Here is a 25,154-nt window from a genome sequence, read left to right as displayed (position 1 = left end):
AATACTAGGATTCTCTCCAAAACGGAGTTTGATGTAATTAAGGGCGTGGCTTAAAACACATAAGCTAAAAATCTGTGCTTAGTATAATGTACCGCCCGACTGGTATTTTTGTTGCTTTTGTCATTGCCTCCAGATATATAATACAACAAGTAACGTTACACCTAGAACAAGTAATGTTACACCTACAATAAGCCAGAACTATTGGCTTTGTCAATGGTTGCTAGTTGCATAAAATAAAAAAGCAGCAACCATGGCTTCCTTGAATATAATATTGAAAATGCGTCAGTTCTAAAATGATGACACTCTGAAAGAACTATAATCCCTTCCTTTGAACTTCTTTCACCACCTTCCTTTGGTTAACTGGATTCTCAGGTAGCAGCAGCATGGGCGTTTTTGCACTTCCATGTGACAGAATGCCCTGCCCTGGACCGAGGCTGGAGGAGGCCACCACATGCTGTGCCAGCCCAGACTGCCCCATTGTCATTCTGTATGTGGCAATCAGCCCCACACAGAATGACAATGGGCGGGTGGGGCTGCTCTTGTGCTCAGAGGAGTGCGAGGCGGCCCCATCAGGGAGCTGAGGCATTCCACAGGGGAACAGCTCTGTTGCCTAAAAGGCCCAAAATTATGGACAAAATGCGTCCGTAAAAAGGATCCTAACGGACAACGGACGTGAGGTCCAATTTACGGACGGTCTGTGAAATTTACGGACCGTTATGTCTTTTATGATGGCCTGATTTAGAGGAGAGGGCTATCGACTGATGTTACACGGCTCAGAGTCTCCCTGCTCCCAAACAAACCTCTGCTAATGTCTCCTCAAGGAAAATGTCCTGCAAAGTGATAATGGGAAGCAGTCCACCGTAGCTACAAGGTGAGCACCACAGAGGACATTTGGGCAGAAAAAAACATACTGACAAAGTAAGCTCTGAAGAAGACTGTATCACATGTCCAGTTTTTTAATTTTATGTTATCCTATTTAAATCTCAATTTTGCTAGGATCTCATATGGGCCAATCCCCTGACCGAAATTCTTAACATCCCAGCTTTACTTACACACAGCATAATGAAGTTATAAAACAGCTGTCCAAGCAGAAGCAGAAATGCTTCAGATTGGAGTACTGGACAATGGCATACAAACTAGTGGTGATACCCAACAATTCGCGCTATATAAAAACGCATAAATAAATAAATTAATTCAGATGCTGGGGTAGGTTAAACTGAACTATAGATTTTAGAAAAGGAACTGGAAAACAGCAAAATTACGTTTTAAAAGAAATCGCACGTGAAGCTGGCAAACATGCCAGCTTTATGCCTCTGTGTCAAGCGCCAAGTACATAGCACATCCCAGCTCTAACTCCACCCACGAAAGCATGTTGGTTTCTTTCACCTCCAGCAGGCGCCTTTCAAAAAAAAAGTCTTCTGCCGTGGAAAGGCAGGTTTATAAAACAGGAAGACAATCCTCTTAGCGCCGGTTGGTTCTCAGAATGACTGACACAGACAGTATCCAGTGATATACACTCTCAGGCACCCAATCACCGCCCTCTTGGCCCTGCACAGGTGAGTCAGTTCGAGCTAGGTGTGTGCATGGTGACGTCACTCCGAGCAGGGCGGGGCCGAGGCTTCGTTGTTTGCTCCGGGCTTTATCTCGGTTTCGGCCTAGTCGATGCAAGAGTTTTGGCTTCTGTTTCTATTTTATTTCACTTTTACGTGGTTTTAGGAGAAGCGAGGAAGCATGGATGGTTCCCAGGCTGAAATTGTGGCGTTGCTGATGTTAGTACTTTGTTCCTGTAAGTACGAGTCTGACATTATTTAACTCTGTTTGTACTTCCGCGGTTTTCACTCACTGGTGCGCTCGGTCTCTGACCCTGGGAACATATTTGAATTTCTCTAATTAGGTTTGTGGGCTTTCTTTATTTGATCAGAACATGCTTTAGTTTATCGACTGAGTTAAAAAAAAAAAAAATTAAAACTATTTTCGCATAATGTACAGTAGTAGCCGTTTAGAAGTGGAAATTTACTTTAGCTCACAAGACGTACTGAGGCTTTTTTATGTTTCTCACCTGGTTCCCGGAAGAGGGCGAATTGGAGGTTTGACCGGTGCTCGAGGAAAGAGCCGTTTAGGCGAGTTTAATTTAAAGAAAGGACATGCCGTTTGCTCTAATAAAAACGCCATACTTTAAAGAAGAATGCAGTAGTTGCACGCGCACGAAAGTAGTGTGTAGGTTTCGTGTGGGTTTTTTATTTTATATTTTTTTTATTACATCTTAGGAGAGTACCTTCCGGGTTTTTGCCTGGAAATATGAACGTAATATAACCGAGTCAATACTGCTTGTCACATGTTAATCAAAGCTTATTAAGGGTTCCAGTGTGCTCTACGTAACGTAATACCTGGCCACTGGAATTGTTGTGGAAAGGGAGTGCCACATTATTCTGCAGCAAAAAGCAAACTATATGGCACGTTTTGTGATAGCATTACCTATTTTGTCATTGTTACGTATTATTCAGCAGAAGACGGATTGTGTGACTGATCCGCAGTTATGCGGAAAACGCAGTGGCTGCCGAAACTCACAATTCCAGTGGCACTTGTTTTTGCATTCTACATTATACCTGTTTTTCAGTGTGCATCTGGACTGCTGTGGGGGCGTTGTAACGATAACCTCGTGTGACTGTAGATAGTTTTATGACCTTCCACGAGTCGAAAATTAAAATATTTTCAATGGCATTTAGATATCGATGTACATTAAAATGTCACGCTCCCACTAAAACGTTCCTTGGAATAGTATTTCCTGTTTTTGTTTTGCGTTCTGGTACCTGTGGTCTTTAATTTTTAGGAACCCCAAAAATAATCAAGTGTAAAAGAGAAACCAGGCTGGAATTCCACCCCAGCTAACGCGAGGTAGCTTTAAAGCGGTGTCCTTTAAACATTATCTCAGAACCAAAGATAACGAAGACGAAAATACTAGGAGAGCTCATGAAATGTGCCAGAGCCATCTTGGAAATATCTTTCACCGACAGCCAGACCTTGAATGGATTTGGATAATGCAGTCAACAAAAACATGCGTCATGTTATTGGGCTTAAAAATCTGGTGTGTGGGCGCCAGGGTTGTCTTTGCTGGAAGCCTGCATGTCCCAGGACGGCCACAGTGATTGGGTGTCCAGGGTGTTCAGCACTAGGACCAGCCTTTCTTGAGTATTGTGAATATCGGCTTTCTAAAGTGCCGTAAAGCTCCAAAAACCTTGCACCACCATCTCCCCTTTCTTACCTAATACTTCAAATACAAAATTCATAGGATGAACAATATGTGTAATAGAAAAATGTATTTGTGCTCACTATATGTTATCAAAAGACACACAATTGATGGATGGAATGCAGAATAAATCGACATTCACCCCAAGTCAAGAGATCTGGGTTAAATCCATTCTTTTGCTTACTCTGCCACCCCAGTTTAGACCTTGCCATATGCAAATCAGTCTTGACCCTGTGCCTCATGGGAACAGGCCAGCCTGAACTGCCAAGTCCTCCCTGGACCAGAAACGAGCATCCTAGGACAGGTTTCGGGGTTTCACCCCTCATCAGCCAGTGTGTCTGTTGCAATATACGTTATCAGCCAGTGTTTTCTGTTCATCTGAACTTCTACGCTTAGATGTGGTCAAAATATATATTATTTTTACATTGTGTTGACTGTCATTAGGGTTTGTTATAGACCACAACTATTTTAGAACTCAATAAGAAATTAAATTTACTTTTTTTTAAAGTCCTTCTGCCTAAATGAGTTTGACAAGCTAACAGAAGAAAAACCTAGAGTGTAAGGATTTTCTGAGGTTCCGGTGATTGTCATGGTTATCATAAGTTTCCCAGCCAGTTGATGGGTTTAGCAGCTGACATGAGTATGGCTACCCAGAAACCTGCTGTTTTGGTTTGAGTGGCAAGCAGAGATACAGATTTGAAGCCCCTCACGAAAAGTTAGGGTAAACATTTTCCATGTGGGAAGCAGATAAAGGCTTACTCTTGTGTCAAAACCTCCAACTTGAAGAACGATTATGATCTTCTCAAAGTGCACCATCACGGTGGCGCATTGACTTCTAAAGGTGGTGCATGAAGGACACTTGGACACTTGAGAGGTGTGAAGGACCTCCGTTAAATGGGGCTGAATGGATAGTGGGAGCCACTTACGCAAGCACAGCTAAAGGGCCAGTACTACCTCTTCCTCTCCACAAGTATACCTACTCCACCTCTGGCTGTCCTGATGATATCGTGGTCACTAAAACTGAGAGCAAGAAAGTTGTGAAAGGTAGTATGGTACATCTGTCTAGACAGTGCTGTAACATCGTCCATCGCCATACCTTGCCCCTGAGGTCCCGATTTTTTTCAAAATTAGTTTGGAGGGTCCAGTCCAGGTTGCAGTTCTCTCTGGTGCCATAAAAAGTGTGCTCTTATTTTTGAAATATCTTGCCCGTTGATCTACCCTTCACGCCCATTCGTTTTGTGATCTCCTTTTTTCTGCTTGGACGTTGAATCTCAGGTTGACAATACTCCGGGTAGTTTCAGAGTACTCGCCATCCATGCGTATAATGCAATTTGCAACTTCTTGTTCAACAGAATGGTGCTACTGAACTCTGCAACTTTATGGCTTTTGTTTTGTAAGGATACATTGCCCTAACAGCATGTAGGATTGGAAGGAAGCATGCAAAGTATCTAATCCCGAAGGAAGCCTGATGAAGGGGCGAATGACCTAATGGTTTCTGTCTGCCATGTACAATGCCGTGGTCAGACTGCCTGACTCCACATGCATGAATGTGCTACACTATTCAAGGAGTTTCGATTCAATTTGGAGCTAGTCTCTAAAGTAAGCGGAGCCACAAATTCACTGGAAGCCATCCCAATCTTTGCCTGGGTAGCAGATATCTGACATTGCCCCAGGAGCGGGCAACCCTGTCAGTCCAGGTTCCCCTGACTGACAGCAAGGCACCAGGCCCCATCAAGCCCTGGGCAGGTGGGGTCATGAAGACCCCCACCCTCCCCTGCATCAGTCGGGGATGGGCAGTAGACGACGACGAGGAGGAGTTACCTTGGTGCACAGATCATCAGTGGTGCCGTAGTGATTTTGGCAATGGGTGTTCCTTGGCACACAGACTTCGGTCCATGGCGATTACCTCAACCATTTGCATTTTCAGATGATCACTGGTATTCTCTCAACACATGTCAATCTGAGATGGGTTTTGTGGGTCTTATTCCTACCTCTGTAACTGTGTTTTACAGGTACTTTTAATTATCTGTGCCAGGTGTAGGACACGCCTGGGGCCCATAAGTTCACATCCAGTTGGGGACTGTTGCGCGCCTGAATGAGGTTTATGTGGAGAGAGAATATTACCTCACTGTTGAGAGTGAACCAAGTGGTGATTAGTTTTGTTGCATACTGTGTGCATGCCGCTGCTGTGCCCGTCAAGTTTTCAAGCCTCTCCGAAAGAATGGCATGGTGAACAGTGTTGTAACCAGTAGTAGGGTCATAGGAAGTTAGGCCATTTTTAAGTAGTCATCCAACCAGAGACAAACTAATTATATTTGTAATCATCACCCAACCTTAACGAAATTGTGCAAAGTATGACCATAGACGTCGATTCACCAACTTGTTAGGGGAAGTGGTATCGCATGCCCTATGTCTGTAATGACATCACAGAAAGTGACATTGTGACCTTTCTTGACTGCCTCTTTATAGCCTCTATCCCATGTCTCCTATCTGTTCTCTTTCTCCTTCTTTCTATTTCCTCCTCCTTCAAATGAGGATGCCATTGGCAACTCACATGGAAACATTTTGTTTCACAGTAGCCGAGTGTTTTACTCCTGAACGCATTTATTCTCATTTAGAATTTGTCTAAATAACTTCTGGCTACTAAAAGTAAACGAGACTCGCAAGAGCCCTCTGTCTTATTTATGTTCTGTCACTGCCTTTAGGACATCTGATGCCAGGGGTTGCATAGGCAGTGCCTTGGGTAGCAGGGGGCAAGTCGGGGTTCACAGCTGCGACCCCTAAATGACATCCATGAGTATAGATGTGAAATCTAAAAAGTAACAAAAAAGCTAACAATTGATCAGGGAGGAAACCTGTGACACACAGAAGTGAACATGGACTATACAGTTTGTTTTGATAATATGAATAATCTACTGAACCTGGACTTATCAGCCATCACCCCCCCCGGACCCCCAAAGCAGAAGAGGCCAATATCTTCTACGGGTGTTCATTATGGACAGGATTGTGAATATCCTCTTGCTCCTCCCTAGCATTCCTATTCTCCCAGTGGCATTCTTCTTCACAGCGTTGTGTCCTTTGATGGTGTTGATTAGAATTCTATTACAACTTTTTCTCAGCAGCGGAGATTTGTCTGACCCCTACTTTGTCGATATGAGCTGACGTTCTGTCTTGAAACTTAGTTTCCTTTGTTCAATCACCTATAGATAGGAACTTAAATACGCTGCTTCAGTCATTGACTGAGACTTGTTGTCTTTGTCAGACCGCCATGCCCAATTGGAGTGGTCTTCTGCAGGCCCATGAGAGGTTTTGCAGCATCTGGAGTAGGGGCCCACAGTGGTTCTCCTCACACTTGCATGTCCCACGGCACCCTCTGAATAATTTTTATCCAACACTTTAAACTGCACATTGGGAACAGCCTGATTCTGAGATTTGGAGTTCAAATCCTGCGTTGCGACTTGTAGAATCCTTCTTTCTTTGGCTACATGTGACAATTGAACTTTCTTTAGTTGTATGGCTGACTGTAGGCTCTGCTCTTTATCTTGCCAGATCTTGCAATGGTACCATCTAGTAAAATGTTCCACTGCCTATAGATTGATTTGTGTCCGCATTGTACGGAGGTTAAAATGTTGCTAGTCAACATGGACCACAGTATCTGTAGTGGCCCTAGCAAACCCCTGAGCCTTACTACTCACTTTGGCATTTACAACCTTGTGACTCGTCTCCAGGATGCTGATTTTCTCAACATTATGAAAGATGAGTTGGTATAAGCATAACTGGCACTAATCTATCTGAGGCTTATCATTGCCTCTTTACCCATTCCAGACCAAAAGGTATTTATGGTCGAGAGGGATGCATAGGTGGTGGCATGCTGCTGGGCGTATTCTTAGAAAATTGCCAAGAGCACACTGTAATAAATGTGTTTTATGGCACGAGACTCCCACGCAACCTCATATGCAGGCTTTGATACCACCTTCACCTGACTAGGATACAGCAATGAAGAAATCTATCCCTGGACCCTGTTGGTTGGTAGGTTGTGTGCTCTGTGTCTTAAAGTATATATTTTTCCCCATTTGTGGGCTGTATAAAATAACAGCATGAATTGCCTTACTGTAGAGAGGTTCACCTCTTGTGTTGGCGAGTCATTTGAATTGCAACCTTTTGTGGCCATTCCAAGCACCAGAGGAATTCATTGGCTGCTTTTGTCTGGTCTTGAGGTAGCTCAAGGCTTGTAGACATGCTAATGCAACATCAACTAGCATTGGCAAAGCTAACAGTGCTCACCTTTTTATAATCCAAGTGTCAAGCTTGTTGGCTTTGCTAATGTTTGTATGTAAAATAGTGCTTACAAAACTATATAAAGACAAAAATCAAAATACTGGCGGAAGAGCAAAACATTTTTTTAATTGCATCTCAAGGCTGTACATTAAACTTAATGTTTTCAATCTTCATTCCAAGCTTTGAATATAATTTTAAGAGTAAGAAGGTAGGCATGTAAAGGGAAATGTTTCATAAGGCCTAATTCACTTTTCAGATGTATTGTCTTGTGCAGTATCCCAGGGATCAGATTTATGGGCCTTCGGGTGAAGTGTTGTGCAACGTCTGCCTAAGACGCTAGCTGAATGAATGCAGCTGATGGACTTTCCCGGAGCACCATCAAAGCTTGTGCTTCATACAATATATGTAATGCAGGAGATGAGACAAAAGCTAAACATAATGTCTGTTCTTCAGCCACGCCTTAACAAAAATCTCCTTGTTGCTGTGGTTTTAGAGACCAGCTGTGAGGGTCGGGTAGCAACTTAGTAGGTGTGTGGGAATTTGAAGGGGGGGGAAGCAGCTAATGAGGGAGAGAGCTAGCCAACCCATGCACTCTCATGGAGCGCTGAATGAAGAAGAAAAAGGTAGTGCCCTGCTTGTGTTTAGTGGAAGGATGCGAGTCTTCCAATCAAAACGATTCTATACTGTAGGGCAGAAACAAGCCGAAGAAGAGTAAGGCAAGCCATTGAATAAGAAGCATGCAAATGAGTGACACAGCCAACCAATGATAAGCAATGACCAGGTGTGAATTCATAATAGTGTAATGACCCATAGTAATAATAGTGTAATAACCACTGTGAATTCATAATGGGCCTTCCCGACCAGCGAGCATGTGCTCACTAGTAGGTTCATCTTAAAAATGTGCAAGTCTTCATCACTGCCGAGTCAATTGAATGGCACCCCTTGATGTAGAAAAACAGCACGCCTTGTAATGTGTACTTGTTCCAGCTTTGCTTGTCAATTGGTGCTTCTAACTAGAGTGATGGCTATGAAGCTGGAAACCCCATTGCATGGCAATGTTATTGGTGTCTTAAACTGATTTTGTATAATTAATTCACATTTGAGCAAGCTTTCTAGGGAGGGAGAATTCTTAAAATGGATGGCTGCTAGAATAATATTCAGTTTTTTTTTTTTAAGTTACAAAATTAGTGTTAATGCAGGAGTTAAGATACATTCAGCAATGTTTATTTTTTAAACCTTTTAAGTGTTTGCTTAAAGAAAGGTAGTTGACATCTCTGGACATTTCATGTTGTCTCCATATTTGCTGATCCTCCTCTGTGTCGAAAGGCTAAAAATCAAACTGATGACTTTCATATGACTCTTCATGGGGACTTTCTGATTGAGACATTTCCTGCTCGGATTCTCTTTTAGAATTCCAGACAACCCCTGGCATCCTGGAGGTGCTGTGGTCTGGGTTTGACTTTCAACTCCGATCCATGGTTTAGCAGAAGTCACAGGTTATTTTTTTTGTACCAGTGCTGACCTGCCATTTGTTTCTTGATCTGCCAGGTCCTGCCTCTAGAATCCTGCTGCTTCGACAGGAAAGGCTCTTAAGCCATCTAAATGTGCTCAGTAGAAACAGAAAATTTAAATAATACAAGGAGGCCACTAATTCTAAAAATCAACTGATAAATTGCTTCAGTTGTGCCTCCCTTCTTGAAGTATTGGATGTTCCCTGCACTTGTATTTCTTCCATTGGCTTGTCGATCGTTCTTATTCAAATCGGATCCCTGAGTAGTATATAGGTTGTATACTACTCATCACCATGTATTTTGGACAGGTGGCCACGCCCTTGTGGTCCACAAGGCTATATTGGAATCGGTCCAAATCTGTTTTTAATCGGCCCTTTATAATGTTTTGATAAGATTATCGCATTTCGCTGTTTTATAGGTTGTTAATTTGTGAATCAAGGCTTACAAAATGATACTCTGTGAAATCAAAAGCGTATGATGAGATCGGATCTATAGATTTTGAGGTGCATGCCAGTGCATATCTTGTGTTAGGGGAGTTTATGGGGCGCTGTAAGCAGGATACGAATTACAATATTTGGTGAGTTTCACATCACATTATTGAAAAGAATGATAACGCTTTTTAGACAATTTGTTTTTATTAAATATAAAAAAACAAGCTCGGAGAAGTTCTATTTTGGGCCAATATTTGCAATTTAATTGAAAACGTCTTACATAACAGAAAATCACATTTGTATGTAGTTAGTTTCATTGTATGGAATTGCATATACTTGACAACATTTAGTGACAACAGAAAAAAGAAATTCGAGCTTATAGTTGATTAATGAGGTAGCGGTAGTTCTCAAATGCATTGTGCGCCGTGGCGCATAAATCACAGTTTCAACGGCTGACATCAAATCGGCGGAAGTTACATAAAAAGGAATCTCAGCTTATTTTTGGTAACCGGTAATAATCACGGATAACAATAATACATTTATAAATTATAGAAAATCACATATTTAAGCTTATAGTTGAATAATGAGGTAGTGCTAATTATCAAATACATTGTTCCGTGGCATAAAAATCAAAGTATCAACGCCGAAAATAAAATGAAGTACATAAAAATCCAGAAACCAAAGCAGTATGGCCAACAGTCATAACAATGCGGTGTGATAAAAATGAGGTAGTTACATACAATATTTTGTAACCTGGTAATAACACATCTCTATTATAAATCACTGGAGCTAAACAGACCATCAAGGCAATATCTTGAATTGTTGTCCTTTTTTTGGTGGGAGTGCATGGCCTGGTGAGGTTATGGACTCATGAGTGTTATCGGCGCTAACTCAGAGGGCATGTACGGGTGCTCTTTGAGGGTTATGTGAAAATGGTGATGCAGGGGGGAGAAGGAATAACAAGGGGCTATGGCGTTGTTTTTTTAATCTTCTAAGTAGAAACTATGACCACCATGTCCTAGCACAGATGCCGGAATGTTCACTTCTGCTAGGCTGTGCATGAAGGCATCCCAACCAATAGGCACTTTATGATTAGCAAAAGAGTGTTTGTGTCGCGCCTCTGACCAAATCATGCAGGTTTGAACCTTGTGTAACATTACCTTTATAAAGAAGTTCCCCCTTATCATTCCAGAAAGCTATGTCTTTATTTTGATTCATTTTATTAAGAAGTGATTTGGCTTTCTTTTTGTGCGGGGGGTTAACATTGTCAGATTTCATTAACTAGATTAAAGGCTGGTGATTCTTGCTCTCTGACGGGTGAAATGGCTGGCTCTTGACTTTCTGGCATGAATAAAGTCAGGCCCTCCTTTTTCCGTTTTACCATGATGGACAAAGTTCAGATACTTTTGAAGAATAGAGATATAAAGCTTAGCATTTTCGTGCACTGGTAAATCACTTTGCTGAGGAATTTCCCTCATCTTGGCGTCCAGCAGATCCGTGGCTGATTTTCTAATGTCAGCATCGTCGCTTGAGGGGCTCCGCATTCTGTCTAGCTGATGTTTAGGAACGAGATACATTGGAAAAAAAATGTGTCCTCACCAGCGGCACAGCAGGCCTTGAGAGAAGCAGAATAGCGATGCCTAGCAGTGATCCTATGAAGCCCCCCGACTGCTTGACAAGATTTTTTTTTATTTTTAATAGAGATCCTTTTATTGCTCAGTTTTTAACAAGCTTACTTTTCTTTTTAAGCACTCGGATTTGCTGAGGACTCAAAGGGACCTTGCCCTTCAAGGTATTTAGGGCTATCTCCGATATCGCTGCTACTAAATCTTCCGACGCTGAGCATAGAAGAGCTTTCCTTTGTTATGGGGATGATGAGACCAACAGTTTTATAAGAGAGATTGCGCGCAACCCGGTTGGACATGGTCATTAGGGGGTTGGCGCTCTAAACTGATGTGATGCTTTCTTTTTATCATCTTTTTATAGCCGGGGAGGACATTTTTTAGAGTATATGCAACAGGAAGATCCGGTGGGAAAAGCCCCATCGTCCACCTGTAATCCTCTGACGTGCTAGCATTTAAATCTACAAAAAGATAACCATAGGGGCTCTGAGTGGCATTCTCAAAGGCTTCTAGAAAGAAACCAGAGCGACCCTGGTACATCTGTCAGGCTAGAGTCGTTATTTGAAGTTTATCTCTGGGGTTTTTGAAAAGCACCATGTACTTGGTGTTCAGAGCGATGGTTCGTGAGCTCTTACCTTGGCAGAACACGTGCTTCGCAATGTATAAAATGCTGAGATCCCGATGGTGAACATACTGAGAAAGCTTTTTCAATTTCGGCGCTGTCAGTAGCAGAGGTCATTAGATTGTCTACAATTAACACTAGCGGGGGGGGGGAAATAAAATGTCATCTTTTAAGGTGGCGGGGAGGTCCTCGACAAATTTGAGGTGTGGAAACTTTCATGAGAGTTCTTGGTGGAGCCGCTGCCAACAGGAATAGGCCCACACTATGTTGGTGGGTGGTTGGGTCATCATTTGATGAGCATTTTCCAAAAGTATTTTTACATAGTAACTTTTACCAGAATTGGAAGGACCTGCGAGGATGCATGAGAACGGATGCTGTAATCTAATATCCATACTTTAAACACCATCTAATAAACTATAAACCCCAAAGCAGAAAGCCTTTTCTCGCTAGCCCCGTGCTTACACAGAGGATGGATGACTCTTACAAGCCGTAGGGCAGGATTTTATAGTCCTCTTTAAGAATGCGCTAATCATATACAACCCTCAATGTTTTGCGAGGAGGTCGTGTCTCAATATCCCAACGTTTTTTAATTCTTACAATGCAGGGGTGCTGCACTACTAAGCTCTCACCTTCTGAAACGCATGCATCTCTTTCGGTGTGCTTAGCATATTGAGTGACAAGCTCTTAAGTTTTGAAAAATTACGTTTTCATGGTTCTGAACATTGAGGGTGATTCACCTTCAAGCAGATTTTACCGCCTGATAAGCGGTAACCGTAGGTTTTGGGACCAGCAGAGACTAACTCTGTGATGATTTCATTGGAAGGTGTTTGGCTAGTGAGTTCTACCAGATAGTCACCAAAAGGGGGGGTTATCATCGCCCTCTTTGCTTACAAAAATACTGAGTCTTTGTCGTGGTAAAGACGGCAGTCTTGAAGCAACTCCAGGAGTTTGTACAGCTGTAATCTAGCATAAGCAGTGGTGAAACTGGCAATACAAATGTTAGCGTTGCATGAAGGTGGGTAATGTTCTTTGGTATACTACCAACACACACCAGCCGTATCATCTATGAACTCGCAAGATGGCACCTCGCAATAGGTAGAAAGTTCTTGTCAAATTCTGGATCAGTCACTAGAGTGGTTTCCGAGCAGTCTTCTCTCTGCCCTAGTTTTCCCCATAGAGAATTGAGAAACAGTTTAGCAATCTGTCTTTTACATGGATTTTATTAGCGCGTAATCGAATGCCCTCTTTCTGAAAATATTCCATCAGGTACTTCTGTTTCTCCTCATTACCGGTACACCACAGGGGATAACCCGAAGCTTCTTGCTGGTCTCTAAGATGCAAATTGATGTACTCAATAAACAGATCATGAGAAACATTTTCAAAATGCCATATCTCATAAATGCTATCTATCGCATAGCCTTTTTTCAAAGTGACATTCACTTCTACTGTGCACCAGGTGCCGATCAGAACATGTTCAGTATCAAGAGTGATCACACTGGGAGGCCGGTCTGGCTTCTGTGCAGGAGCGACACAGGGTAAATAGTAGTTTGCCCTTAAATCTGTAAGGAAGCACAGGGGGGGGAAAGGTACTCTAGGCAGTTAAATTCTACATCTGATTAGACTGAAATACCTTTTGGGGATTGCCAAAATCTTTATAAAGGATCTTGGGATGTCCTACAGGGCAGACTTTTGTCTTATTTACAAAGGGGTATAAGCTGGTAAAATCATAGTAAAAAATCTTCATCACCAGAGGCCTTTCGATAAAGAGTAACTGCGTTGGTTCGTCCTCTGTAGAGCGAATTGCGCGGTTTCAAGGGCTCGGGTAAGTCATGCTCCTCGATTAAAAGTCTGCAGTTCTAGATTACATGCTAACTGCTCACGCCAGACGTGTTCCCAAATACTTCTGATATTGAAGCCTCGTCTTTTTAAAAACTCCTTTTTAGTAGTTGTGCAGTTAAGCAACTGCCCATATGTATAACCGGTCATCTTGTTAAAATTGTTTACTGCATAATAAATTGGACAGCCGTGAAAAAAGCAACCATTACATTCAAAGGCTGTGGGGATCCCGTCAACATCGGCATAACCAGCTAAAAAAATAGGACCCAATTTTAAGCTCCCCGCCTCTCTATGCGTGACGGATGGCTTTTTTTTTTCCCACCGTATTCCAAATACATCAACCATTGAACAGCAGGTGTCGAATCTCCTTTGTCGTCTGTGATAATTATCACGAGGTAGCAATGCTAATGTGTAAGGCTTTAAAAAACAAAATCTGAACATTGCCAAGCAGACTGAAGCCAAAGTGATGTACTGAAGAGGGTCGAAGTCAACATAGGCATACTCCTCAGCCTGACCTGGGTTCACCAAGTTGTTTCTTAGACATGGCTATGACGACTTCTCTAATGCGGATACAGGCCTCTCTTAAAATGTTCACATCCTGTTGACTATAATGAGAGCGTTCCTTCTGGAAATCAAACACCTTATCTTTGTTAGATTCATACCCGCACATGAATTCTGTTTTATCAGATGGTGACATATAGGTTACACCATAAAATTCTGCTGTGGGCATAGCACCAACGTAGTTATGGTTGAAACCCATAGTCTGAGGAAGTTTACTGAGCTTCATGGGCAGAAAGTTTATAGAGTCTATAAACCTGATATTGAATACTTTGGTTGTAACGCACATGAGTTTACCTCCCTGAGTGATCAGTGACATAGATACTTTTTCAAGGACTAAAGCTTTCACTACAAAATAAGTCATATCCTTTGTGCTAGAAAGCTATAGTTTTAAAATCTGGATGTAATGAATGTCTTGATGAAATTGACACATGTAGTACCTGAACTCTCAAGTAGGCGCACCATTAATATGTCTGGCAAAAATATAATTTGGCTCGTGAATGATATTTTCCTGACGGCACTCTGTCGTAGAATATATAATCATCTGTTTTGGTTGGCGGTTTGAGTCTCCTCCTAAAGCAGGGATGTGAATCCAATGAAAACACCCTGGCTTTACAGACACCACATTCAAGGCCTTCACATTCATGACTTTCGGGCCATAGAGACCGCATGAATCGCACACCTTTTTGCTTACACCGTTCACTTTCCTGGCCTTGGCTAATGCACGATGATGCTCTAAACACTCCGTAGAACAACAAAACAGCTGGCACTGCGGGCACCTTTTGGAGATCATTAGCAAGGTCACTGCAGTTGTTCGTAATTCAAGATTTGCAGAAGTCTGCACACAAGTGGTTGTATTTGTGGGTATAGGCCGAATGGTAATATTCGCAGTAGTACCTAGCGCCGCGGATTTTTTAAAAATATCTTTCACACCATAAAAATGGTTTTCATGTAAAAGAACAAACAGAATTTTAGATTTGGTAGCGGTTCTGCTGGTGAAATGATGCCAGCCGCCTTCGTGGTATAATACTTTAATCGGCACGTCTAAGTAATTTTCAAATGACTATGTCTTGCAAAGAGACATCCGTATCTGGGGGGGATGTTTAGGGCATCGTGCATTAACTGAGCTTGCTCTGTCAATGTTGTATCCATACATTGATCATGATCCAATAGCCCAGCTAAGCACCCTGCCAGGCACACATTTCCTGCTGTGTTGTTTAAATCAATCGACCACCAACGTTTCTTTTGAATGATCTTACTAAACAATACAAAATTTAGAGTCCGTCTGGCACTGCCACTCCTACATTTTATCACAGTCACAACAAGTGTCAAGCTTTGCGAGCCCAGAATCTCAGCATTGCTATTCATCATGTAAACAACTTTGTTTAGGAAATCTGAGGCGTCTAGGTCATGATGTGGTAGCCTGCAAGTGTACAAAGAATTAGCAAGCCAACCGCCGCTCAGGTGAATTTGTACATAATCGTTGGGACCAATGTCGGGGGGCCATTTGGTTGAGAAGTTGTTGGATAGAGTTAATAACCGCTTGTAGTGCTAGTCTAATAGAATCTATGAGGTGAAGATTGACAAAACGAATTCTTCATAATATTCTATAGGTCTAAATTTTTTGATAACTCTTTGATATTGGCGCACGCCTTCTAAAAACACAGGCGCGGGGCTGTTACTGATGGAATTATTGTGAGTGGCTATTGCTTTCTGAGGTGTTGGCTCTAACCGCGTGGAGCTCGGTGGTAAATAGCTGTCATTGGCTTGAATAATACGGCATATATTTCTCAAATGGTTATTGGCTCTTTTTAGGTTTTTGGCTAAACTACTTTGGCAGCTAACCATTTCTCTTTATGATTTGTGCTTGTAGTTTCATACCTTCTTGGTGACCTATGCTGTATGGTGGACATTATCAGTTTCCTGAGTCGTGACTGAATGAATCCAGGCCGGCTTGGGCATCTGCTAAAATAGATGCAATCGAAGTTTGAGTATTTTGGATCACGTGCTCTACAGCTAGTTTGACATCTGTTATGCCACTGGTATGATTGGTAGACCCACCCGGTTCACGTAGAACAATAAAAATGGATGAACTGACCGGTGCACAGTTCAAGCCTAGTACCTCGAGGGCATTTTTTAGGTGGAAAACAGCATAAATTGCTTTAAGTACAACTGCTTTGTGTGTGGGGGGGGGGGGTGAAGCTTTAACCGCTGGGGTCATGTGCTGGCATTATCTCAATGTTGAGTGTTTTTTTTTACACTTAGGACATTGTCTATGGCTCTTAAGGAGATGGAGGATTCGTGCTGCTTTTGAGCAGTTTCTAAAGTAGCAAAAGTTGATTTCTGTAAATGTTGTTGTATACGCACGATGCCGGCTTTAAATGGTTTGTATCTGAGCTACTGTATCACAATTACTGAATTACAGCTTTACAGATAGGTGCTGTGTTCAGACTGCTGTGCTGGGGGCAATTTCAGTCTTTAAATTATGGTAAATAGCTACAGGGGCAAACTTTAGTCGGGGGTTGGTGTTGCTGGGTCCTCCTATTGTAACATCTGTCTGACACCCCCTTTGTCAGAGTTGGTTCTTGGAGCGTTCGCTGTGTACAGCCGGTGGTGAGCAGTATACAACCTATACTACTTCCCTGGGTATAGTAGAAGGAATCTTTGTCTGCACGAAACCATGAAATATCTCTTGTTCAAACCAGCTTTTGAGGCTTCAGAAAAGCAGCACATAGGGTTCATCTTTCTTATTGTGCCTCGGGGATTAATACAAATAGCTGCCTTGCCTACAGAAACTGCATTCCATTTGACATATTTTCTCTCATTTGAACTTTCTCTCCGTGTTTTGAGCACCATTGAAGTTTAATTTGAATATTCCAGGGTCTTTTTACATTCAGTATTTTGTAATTCTTTTTCTATGGACACAGGAGGATCCTATGTTTACTGACAAGGAGTAAATCTGTTTGGTGTGTACAAAGTAAATAAAGTATAGTTCCGTGTGGCATTGATTCTGATCTTGAAATAGTCCATTCTGAGACATAGCCGGAGTAATGGACTTTATCTCCACTCTTAGTTGTCTATTAATCTGCAAGTTTTTATTACTAAATGCTAGGCCCACTAAGTAGCCAGGACCTGTATTGTAGTGATCTAATGCTCTCTAGTAAATAGAATAGATTGTATCCGAGAGTGGGATGTGTGGCATGACTTTGATCACCCATTAGAAACCTAGATTTTTAGGTACATTGTTCGTCAAAAAGCAGGCTTGATTTACAGGATTTTTATAAACTTCTTGAATGATAGTTTGAGAGGCTTTATTGAGGATAAGGGTTACTATTGTGAAGTGCTTGAATAGTATTTACTCGATAAATCTGTGCATGCTATTAATGTATAGTTCCCTTTTGGTGAAACAATGGAGGCTGTTACCCCCAAGAGGCTTGGGTGATGATGTAGGAAGTGTTGTATTCTATGTACCTTTTAAGGTATTAGAATGTCAAGCTGTAAGGTGAAATGTGTTGGTTTGATTGGTAAGAAGACACAAGCTAGGGACAGTCTCACTGTTTGGGCCTTTTGTGCATTACATAGTTAGTTTTTGTTGGAGAAAAGTAAATTAAGCACTTTGGAAGTGGCAGCTTCAATGGTGACGAGGATTATTTATCCCGTCATGCAGCAAGACCCTGCTCTACAGTTGTTTACGGAGCAAACAGTTGTTTTGGAGGATACAGCAGATGATGTGAACCATGTACTGTGATCGGCAGAGCTATTGTACTGTGTCCAAACATAGGATGGAGGCCGCTATTTTGGTGCAATTTCGGCACAACTGTTAAATTGTGTTTATATTCAAGGATGGAAGCCTTATGTGTGTCTTATTTGCAATTTGTTGTTCCTGCGCTCATGTGAATTTAGTAGAAGGGGCCATTGTGAGGTTAAAGCAGTTTTATAAGTTCCCATCCTGTTTATATATTAATACAGTTAGTGGAGTTACTGTGCAGCATTTAAGACTTAAGTGTTTTTTCAGGAGCAGTTACGTTTTAATTGATGCGCTCAGCAATGAGGTACTAAACCTAGCAACTACTGAAGACACGCGCTCTTCCCATTTGTACGCTTAGATGTGCGCGAACAAGGAGTGTGGCTGGACCCTCTGGCTCCCAATAGTCACTGCGAATTCACACTTGGTTAAGGAGGGAATAAAAAGTGTGGGATTAGAAGCCTGCATCGGGAGGATGAGGGTGGGGAAGCAAACCTTACTGTGAAGCGGATCTGCGTTGAGATGGGTTTGCCTTATTTGCAGTGCGGTCTCTCTGTAGAGGACCTGGCATATGTCCAACAGACAAACCACAGAACTTGATTGAATCCACAATAGAAAATGAGTTTTCTGCTTCATCCACTGTGAAAATAGAAAAAAGACTGATAATGCAGAAATATCACCACATGGAGGAAAGCAAAATATTATTATTGTTTGACCGAATAAACGTGTGGAGAATGGAAGGCTGGTGACAACTGACTTTTTAAAATTTATTTTAAACATTTTTTATAACCAGTCATGGAATCAATGGCAACCCACCAATGTTCCTACAACATTTGGAGAACCAGTCACATTGTGGGAAGATTATAACCATGCTTTTGCAACCTACATTGAGGCTATTGGAGATTATATTTTCATTCCCAACAGAAAAATATCACTGTTGAAACCCGCCCCTGCCCCCTCCACCGCTTGTCTGGATTTAGTCTTATCAGTGCTGGACAGATATTCCATTTAAAGAGCAGGCAGAGCACTTGAGAGAGGCGTCTGCATTGCAACAGTTGACCATACTCTCTTCCCTGCCAAATTCCAAGTCCTACCATCTGATACATGCAAGCCCTTTCATTTTGTTTTTGAGCTATCTAAAACCCAGTCCTGGAATGGGATTTTAGTCTATAGACACCCCTGCCTGAGATCTGGCCCCAGAACCCCCAGTTAGTACGGGTTTTTTTCACCAGATTTTACCATGCAAGGTGGTTTTAAGTTTCACCTTGAGTTTTGTGCGGATAAAGATACTGAGGAATTATTGGGCATGACATTATGCTTTGATCTCACGCAGATAGTGGATGGCCCCACACATAGTAGGGGCCACACACTGGACAGCATTTTTTCCTACCATTCATATTGTGTCTTTAACCGATACTCTTTTGCTAAGCTGGTTGGACCACCAGTCTTTTTTTTTTTTTGTTTTTTTCTGAACTTTAAACTGGTTAATGTGAAGTCCCCCAATCACCTTGTCTCCCACACATATCAAGACTGGAATAAAATAGATCCTTTCGATTTTCAAACACGCTTTAACTGACTCTCTGCCTTTATAAGTCTAATAATTTAGAGATCCTCACGCTTATCCGTGATAATTGGATTTGATCCACAGTGCAGGCGCTAAATGCGGCAGATCCAAACTCTCCGAACCCTAGTTCTCCACCAGACTGAGAAACTAAAAACAGATCTGCAGAAAACAAGAGACCACGAAGAAAGGATTATAATCGGGTCGAAAAAGCGAACTATACGCGATGTGTTGCAGCTTATAAAACTATGATAAAAGAGAACTCAGCTTTTTCTCCAGAAAATAGTCCGCAAAGAATTCTACGAAACAATTATTTTTAACAGTAAAAAAAAAAAAACCTCTCCAATGTCCTGTTAATTGATTCACAGGAGAGTAGTAGTTCCTTCTGTAATTCCTTGGCTTTATTCTTTAAATCCAAAGTGGAACTCCATTTTTAATAAATTCACTTCCTCATAAAATTTACAGGGAAGGGAGAACAACCGGTCAGCCAAATTTCCACTATAGATACTCGCTGACCCACCTCTACCCAGCTACCAACAAGTTATAGAATTGATCAAAACCATGAATTTGGATTCCCCGCCCCCCCATGACCAATGCCCTTAAAGATCAAGCAACTGGCCCCTGAGATCATTGCAAGTAGCCGTGCAATCATTATTAACAAAATGGATCGTCACGTGTTTTCCCGAGTGACTGGAAGAAAGCATCAATACTACCTCTCTTAAAGAAGCCAAGCATGGATCTGACGGAACCCGTTAGTTATCGTCTCATCTCAAGACCTCCCTTTCCGGCAAAAATCAATGAAAAAGTCCTCCATATTCAATTAGCTAGTTTCATTCAACAGCATGATCTTCTACATCATACCCAATTTGGGTTCAGAAGCTGTCATAGCACTGAAACTGCCCTTACAGCGGCCACAGAAGAGGTCCAATATATCCTGGACAATTGAGGACATGCTGCGCTTACATTATTAGATCTTTCCACGGCATTGGCCTCTGTTAATCCTGCTCTCATGATTGACCGTTTGGCTCATATCAGAATCACAGGAGTTGCTCTCTCCCTTTTTAAAATCTTTTCTTCGTGATGGTGAACAGACAGTGTCTTTCAATAGTCTGACTCCAAGCCCTTCTCATTGCCCTTTGGAGTGCAGCAAGGGTCCTCATGAACCTGACACTATTTAATGTGGACCTTGCACACCTTACAATTCTGATTAGATCATTTGGATTTCCCTAAATAAATTTTAATCTTTTCAGAATGCTGCTTCTAGGCTCTTGTTCAGAATCCCCAAATCCCAATCTGCTAAATTAGCTTTACGGGTGCTTCATTGGCTCCTGGTAAAACAAAGCATCAATTTCAAAGCCCTCTGCATCGCTTTTAGAGCTTTGAATGGTCTTGGTCAAAAATACCTTAAGGACAAGCATAAATGGTATCTACCAGAGAGGCCCCTACATTCGAGTGCAGCAAGAAACTTTAAGATCCCTGAGTTTAGATGTGGCTCCTGGGGCGGCAGAAAATTCGTAAAATGGGGCGTCTAAACTTTCTAACTCCCTGGCACTGAGTATTAAATCTCAGACAAGCGTACTTTCCTTATGTAAGTCACTGAAAACATGGCTTTTCATCGAACTCTTAACACGCTTTGATACTCAGTAGCACGTTGACCCCTCCGGGCAACTGTTCACGCTTTATAAAATCATATAACAATAAATAAATGTCAGGGCAAAGAGGGGATACCTACACCTTCCCTACATGGACCTCACCTCTGCCTTTGAAAACGGGACCAAGCTCTAGGCCGAGTGGGGTCCATGGGGGTGAACACTCTTTGGTTGTCTTTCTGAAAGACCTTCATCAAAGTCTGACCGGTTCCGTTCGCTATGGTAGCATTGGGGAATGCACTAAGCACTTGGATTTGAAAACGAATGTCCAGCAGTGTTGCATCCTGGCACCCATCTATTTTTTTTTTTTCTTCTTTTTTTCATGTATATCGTTGCCTTCAGTCCAGTAACTAAATGTGCCTGCCAGCTCCTTTATATGCAGATGAAGCAGTCCTGATCGCTTGCACTGCTTGAAGTCTTCAGCGGATGTTAGATCTTATATCATTTTTATGGATATTCTGGACCTACTCTCCAATTTTAAGAAATCTCATGTTATGGTCCAGATTCCGAAAAGCACCAAAAGCTCTACCTTTGTGGCGCAGGGTCTGTTTTAAGGCAAGGTGGATGCATTTGCTTCTTTCAGGGCCTTAACCCCTTCAGTGCCACGCCCTTTCCCCCTCCTGTGCCGGGCGTTGCACTAGTGTTAAGTCTTAACTCCTGAGGCGGAAAGCCGGGAGGATTGCTGCTACGATTTTTAAACTTGTCAGTATTTTAAAACGTGTGACTGTTATCACTGTGTTTTTACTTACCATTCCCTTCTGGCACCCGATCTGGTGACAGGGCATCTTCCAGGATCAGCCGTGCAGCGGATGTTTGCGCTGACGCGGGGCTCTATTCTTGTTGCCGCCAGCTCCCCGGGACACGCACTAGCCACACCCACTACCGATAGGCCACACCCCCATCCTTCCTCATAATTATGTGCCTAGCAAGGAAGCGCAGCGGACGAGCGCAGCGGGCGCGCTGCCAGCGCGCCGAAGGCAAGCCCGTCTGCGCCCGTCCACGCCTGGCCGGGCCCAGGGACTAGACAGAATAGAGAAATAAATAGCTACACTTCTCTGGAACTCTTGTCCCTGAAACACTCTGGTACCCCCGATCTTGACCCTGCCATACTCTCCCGCTTAAAAGATAACATCTATCCTCACTATCTAACAGAGGAGAACTCGTATACCATACCTCAAAATTTCTCCTCCACTAGCCTTACTCCAAGCCTAAATGCCCCGACCCTTCACTGTTTATATCTTAACACCAGATCTCTGATGAAACACCAACTAGATATCTTTCTATTACTTAAATCTGATACACCAGATATACTACTTATATCCGAAACTTGGCTCACGGAGGACTCTTTACCAGATATTCTCACAGCTCTTCCGGCAGACTATTACATCCTATCAGCTAATAGAAAATCAGGAAAATCTGGGGGCGGCGTTGCCGCAATCATTCATTAAAACCATACGTTAACCACCCTACCCCCCTTGGATCTACCAGACACAGAATCTTGTGATTAAATCTGATTCAGACAAAGGAACTATGGTGCTGGTATTGATTTATCGTCCACCCAAAACCATACTTACTTTCCCAGTCTTGCTGTCTGAGCAAATGGCCAGTCTAACCGTTAATTACGATAAAGTCATGTTGATTGGGGATCTAAACTATTGGTACAATAACCCGGAAGCAGGACCCCAGGCCACAGAACTATTTGAGCTTCTCTCCCACATGAACTTTTCTCAATCCGTTCTGACTCCAACTCATATAAGGGGACATACTCTGGACCAGATTTGGTCTCGTAATGTCCCACTATCCACCCCAACGATTACGCCCTGCATATGGTCTGATCATCACCAACTGCTATTCTCCATCACCTTTCATGGCCATCTAAAGGCTCCCACCTCTGCGGGGTGGCTAGTAAGGAAATGGAGCTCATTAAATAAACAAGATTTCCTGTCCACTTTGGCCAACTCTTTTCCAGCATTTTCCCCAGACATTAATCTCATGGATAAAGATCTTATTGAATAGATCCTGGCAGCCAGCAACAAGCACGTTCCTTTAACTAAGTTCTCACGTGCTCGCCGCATGGATGCCCATAGGTGGTTTACTACAGACCTAAAAAATCAAAAATTGGAACTGCGTCAATCGGAGAGAAAATGGAGACATGGGTACTCTGATGAAGATAGATCTTTATTTACAGTTGCCCGCAGGAAGTATAAAGATTCTATTTTATCTGCTAAGGCAGCTTTCTTCTCCGAAAAAATCTCTAACGCCCAAAACAAATCCAGAGAAATCTTTAGGGTCGTAAATGACCTATGTAATAATGTCAGAACCTCCCCCTCTCAAGTCCCCACTCAATTGATGTGCAATCAGCTTAATGATTTTTTTAAGGATAAGATTGCAATCATAAAAGAGAGTATTCAGTCTAGCCTGATTACCGCGGAAAAAGTGGATATCTGCAGAAATCCCTACGAACTCGAGGTGATCCCTCCTATAGATCCATCGAGGTTAGCAGAATTGATGAACAGAGTAACATCCGGCTCCCCCAACGACCCTTGTCCCCCGCACATACTGAAGGAAGTTTACTCCACATTATCCCAAGGAATACTTCCCCTTCTGAACGAGTCCCTATTACAAGGAACAGTCCCCAACTCTTTCAAGAACGCCACGCTGGTCCCATTAATTAAAAAACCTGGTGCTGACCTTTCCAACCTATCGAACTACCGGCCTATATCACTCCTCCCTTTTGGTGCAAAGATTCTAGAAGCCCATGTGGCCAGCTGTATCTCTAGTTTTATAGAGACATCTGAGGCGCACTCTACCGAGACAGTGATCTTAGCTGTCCTGGACACTATGAGGTCGAATGCCGATAAGGGCATACATCAGGCCTTGGTGCTTCTGGACTTGTCCGCAGCGTTCGACACGGTGGATCACACCATCTTATTACACCGTGTCGAACAGGCCGGCCTACGTGGCACGGCCCTCGGATGGGTCAAGTCCTTTCTGAATGACCGATTCCAGGCTGTCAAGCTTCAGAACTTTACGGCACCCAAACTTTCCACCACCTGCGGCGTCCCACAGGGCTCGTCATTGTCCCCCCTCCTGTTCAATTTATATCTCAAACCTTTGCTGCACTCTTTGAAAAACAGGAAGGTTACAATATACAACTACGCGGACGACCTGCAGCTCATATTCCCATTAAACTCCACAGACTCCGTGGAGGAATTTCAGGCCACTATGTTACACATTCAAGGTTGGATGGAGATGAACCATCTAAAACTCAACCCTGGAAAGACCGAGTTGGTTCTCCCGGGTAAAAGTGCGACCAGCTGGGGCCCTCATTTCTGGCCGCATGAAATGGGATCTTCCCCGTCTCCCTCTCCATCAGTAAAAAGCCTTGGGATCACCCTTAATACGGATCTGTCTTTAAAAAGTCAGGTGGGAACTGTGATCTCCTCATGCTTCTTCCAGCTACGGAAGATCAAGAAGATTGCTCATCTGCTCACGCGATCCGCCCTCATCCAGGTGGTAATTGCCTTGGTCCTCTCCCACTTAGATTTCTCTAACTCCATTTATCTAGGCATTCCCTTGGCTCTCTTGAATCGCTTGCAGATTGTGCAAAACCAAGCGTCCAGACTAATATTTAAATGCAACGGTAGGAGCTCGGCGAAACCACTTCTAGCTACCCTTCACTGGCTACCTTTAGCCCAACGGGTAACCTTCGAAGTAGGCTGCTTGGCCTTTAAGGCCCTTCAAGGAAAAAGCCCCAAGTTTATAAACCATCTCATAAAGAAATACGAACCGGTTCGTAATCTTCGCTCTGCCCACCGGTCCCTCCTTACCCTACCTCGTTTTAATACGAAATGCCTCGGTGGATGCCGATTTGCCTACTGGGCCCCAAAGATCTGGAACTCGCTTCCCTTACCGCTTCGGAGTTGCACTAATCTAATGGATTTCAGGGGCACTTTGAAGACCTGGTTGTTCAAACAAGCACACTGCTAGGATATTGCTTACCATCTTCACTCTTCTCTAGCGCCATGAAACCTCTGGGTGCCCGTGCGCTTTATAAATTGCGAATAACATAACTAGTGGGTGGGGTTCATGAC

At 42.8% G+C, this 25,154-nt stretch overlaps 1 protein-coding gene across 2 annotated transcripts in view; it reads left to right on the top strand.

The window, feature by feature from the left end:
- The first annotated feature begins 1,558 nt into the window (after positions 1–1,558).
- The window catches only part of F11R (F11 receptor), a 99,216-nt gene continuing 75,620 nt past the window's right edge, over positions 1,559–25,154 (top strand). The window contains exon 1 of one of the 2 annotated variants that reach the window (XM_085638854.1): positions 1,559–1,786. In XM_085638854.1, the coding sequence (XP_085494980.1) occupies positions 1,732–1,786 (55 nt within the window). In that variant the 5' untranslated portion in view covers positions 1,559–1,731. The remainder of the gene's footprint in view (positions 1,787–25,154) is intronic. The other variant, XM_085638853.1, reaches the window with a different exon arrangement.

Source organism: Triturus cristatus, chromosome 12, assembly GCF_964204655.1.
Source record: "Triturus cristatus chromosome 12, aTriCri1.1, whole genome shotgun sequence".
NCBI classification, from domain to species: Eukaryota; Metazoa; Chordata; class Amphibia; order Caudata; family Salamandridae; genus Triturus; species Triturus cristatus.
The sequence above is the reverse complement of the archived record's forward strand: the minus strand, read 5'-3'. Positions and strand labels throughout refer to the sequence as shown.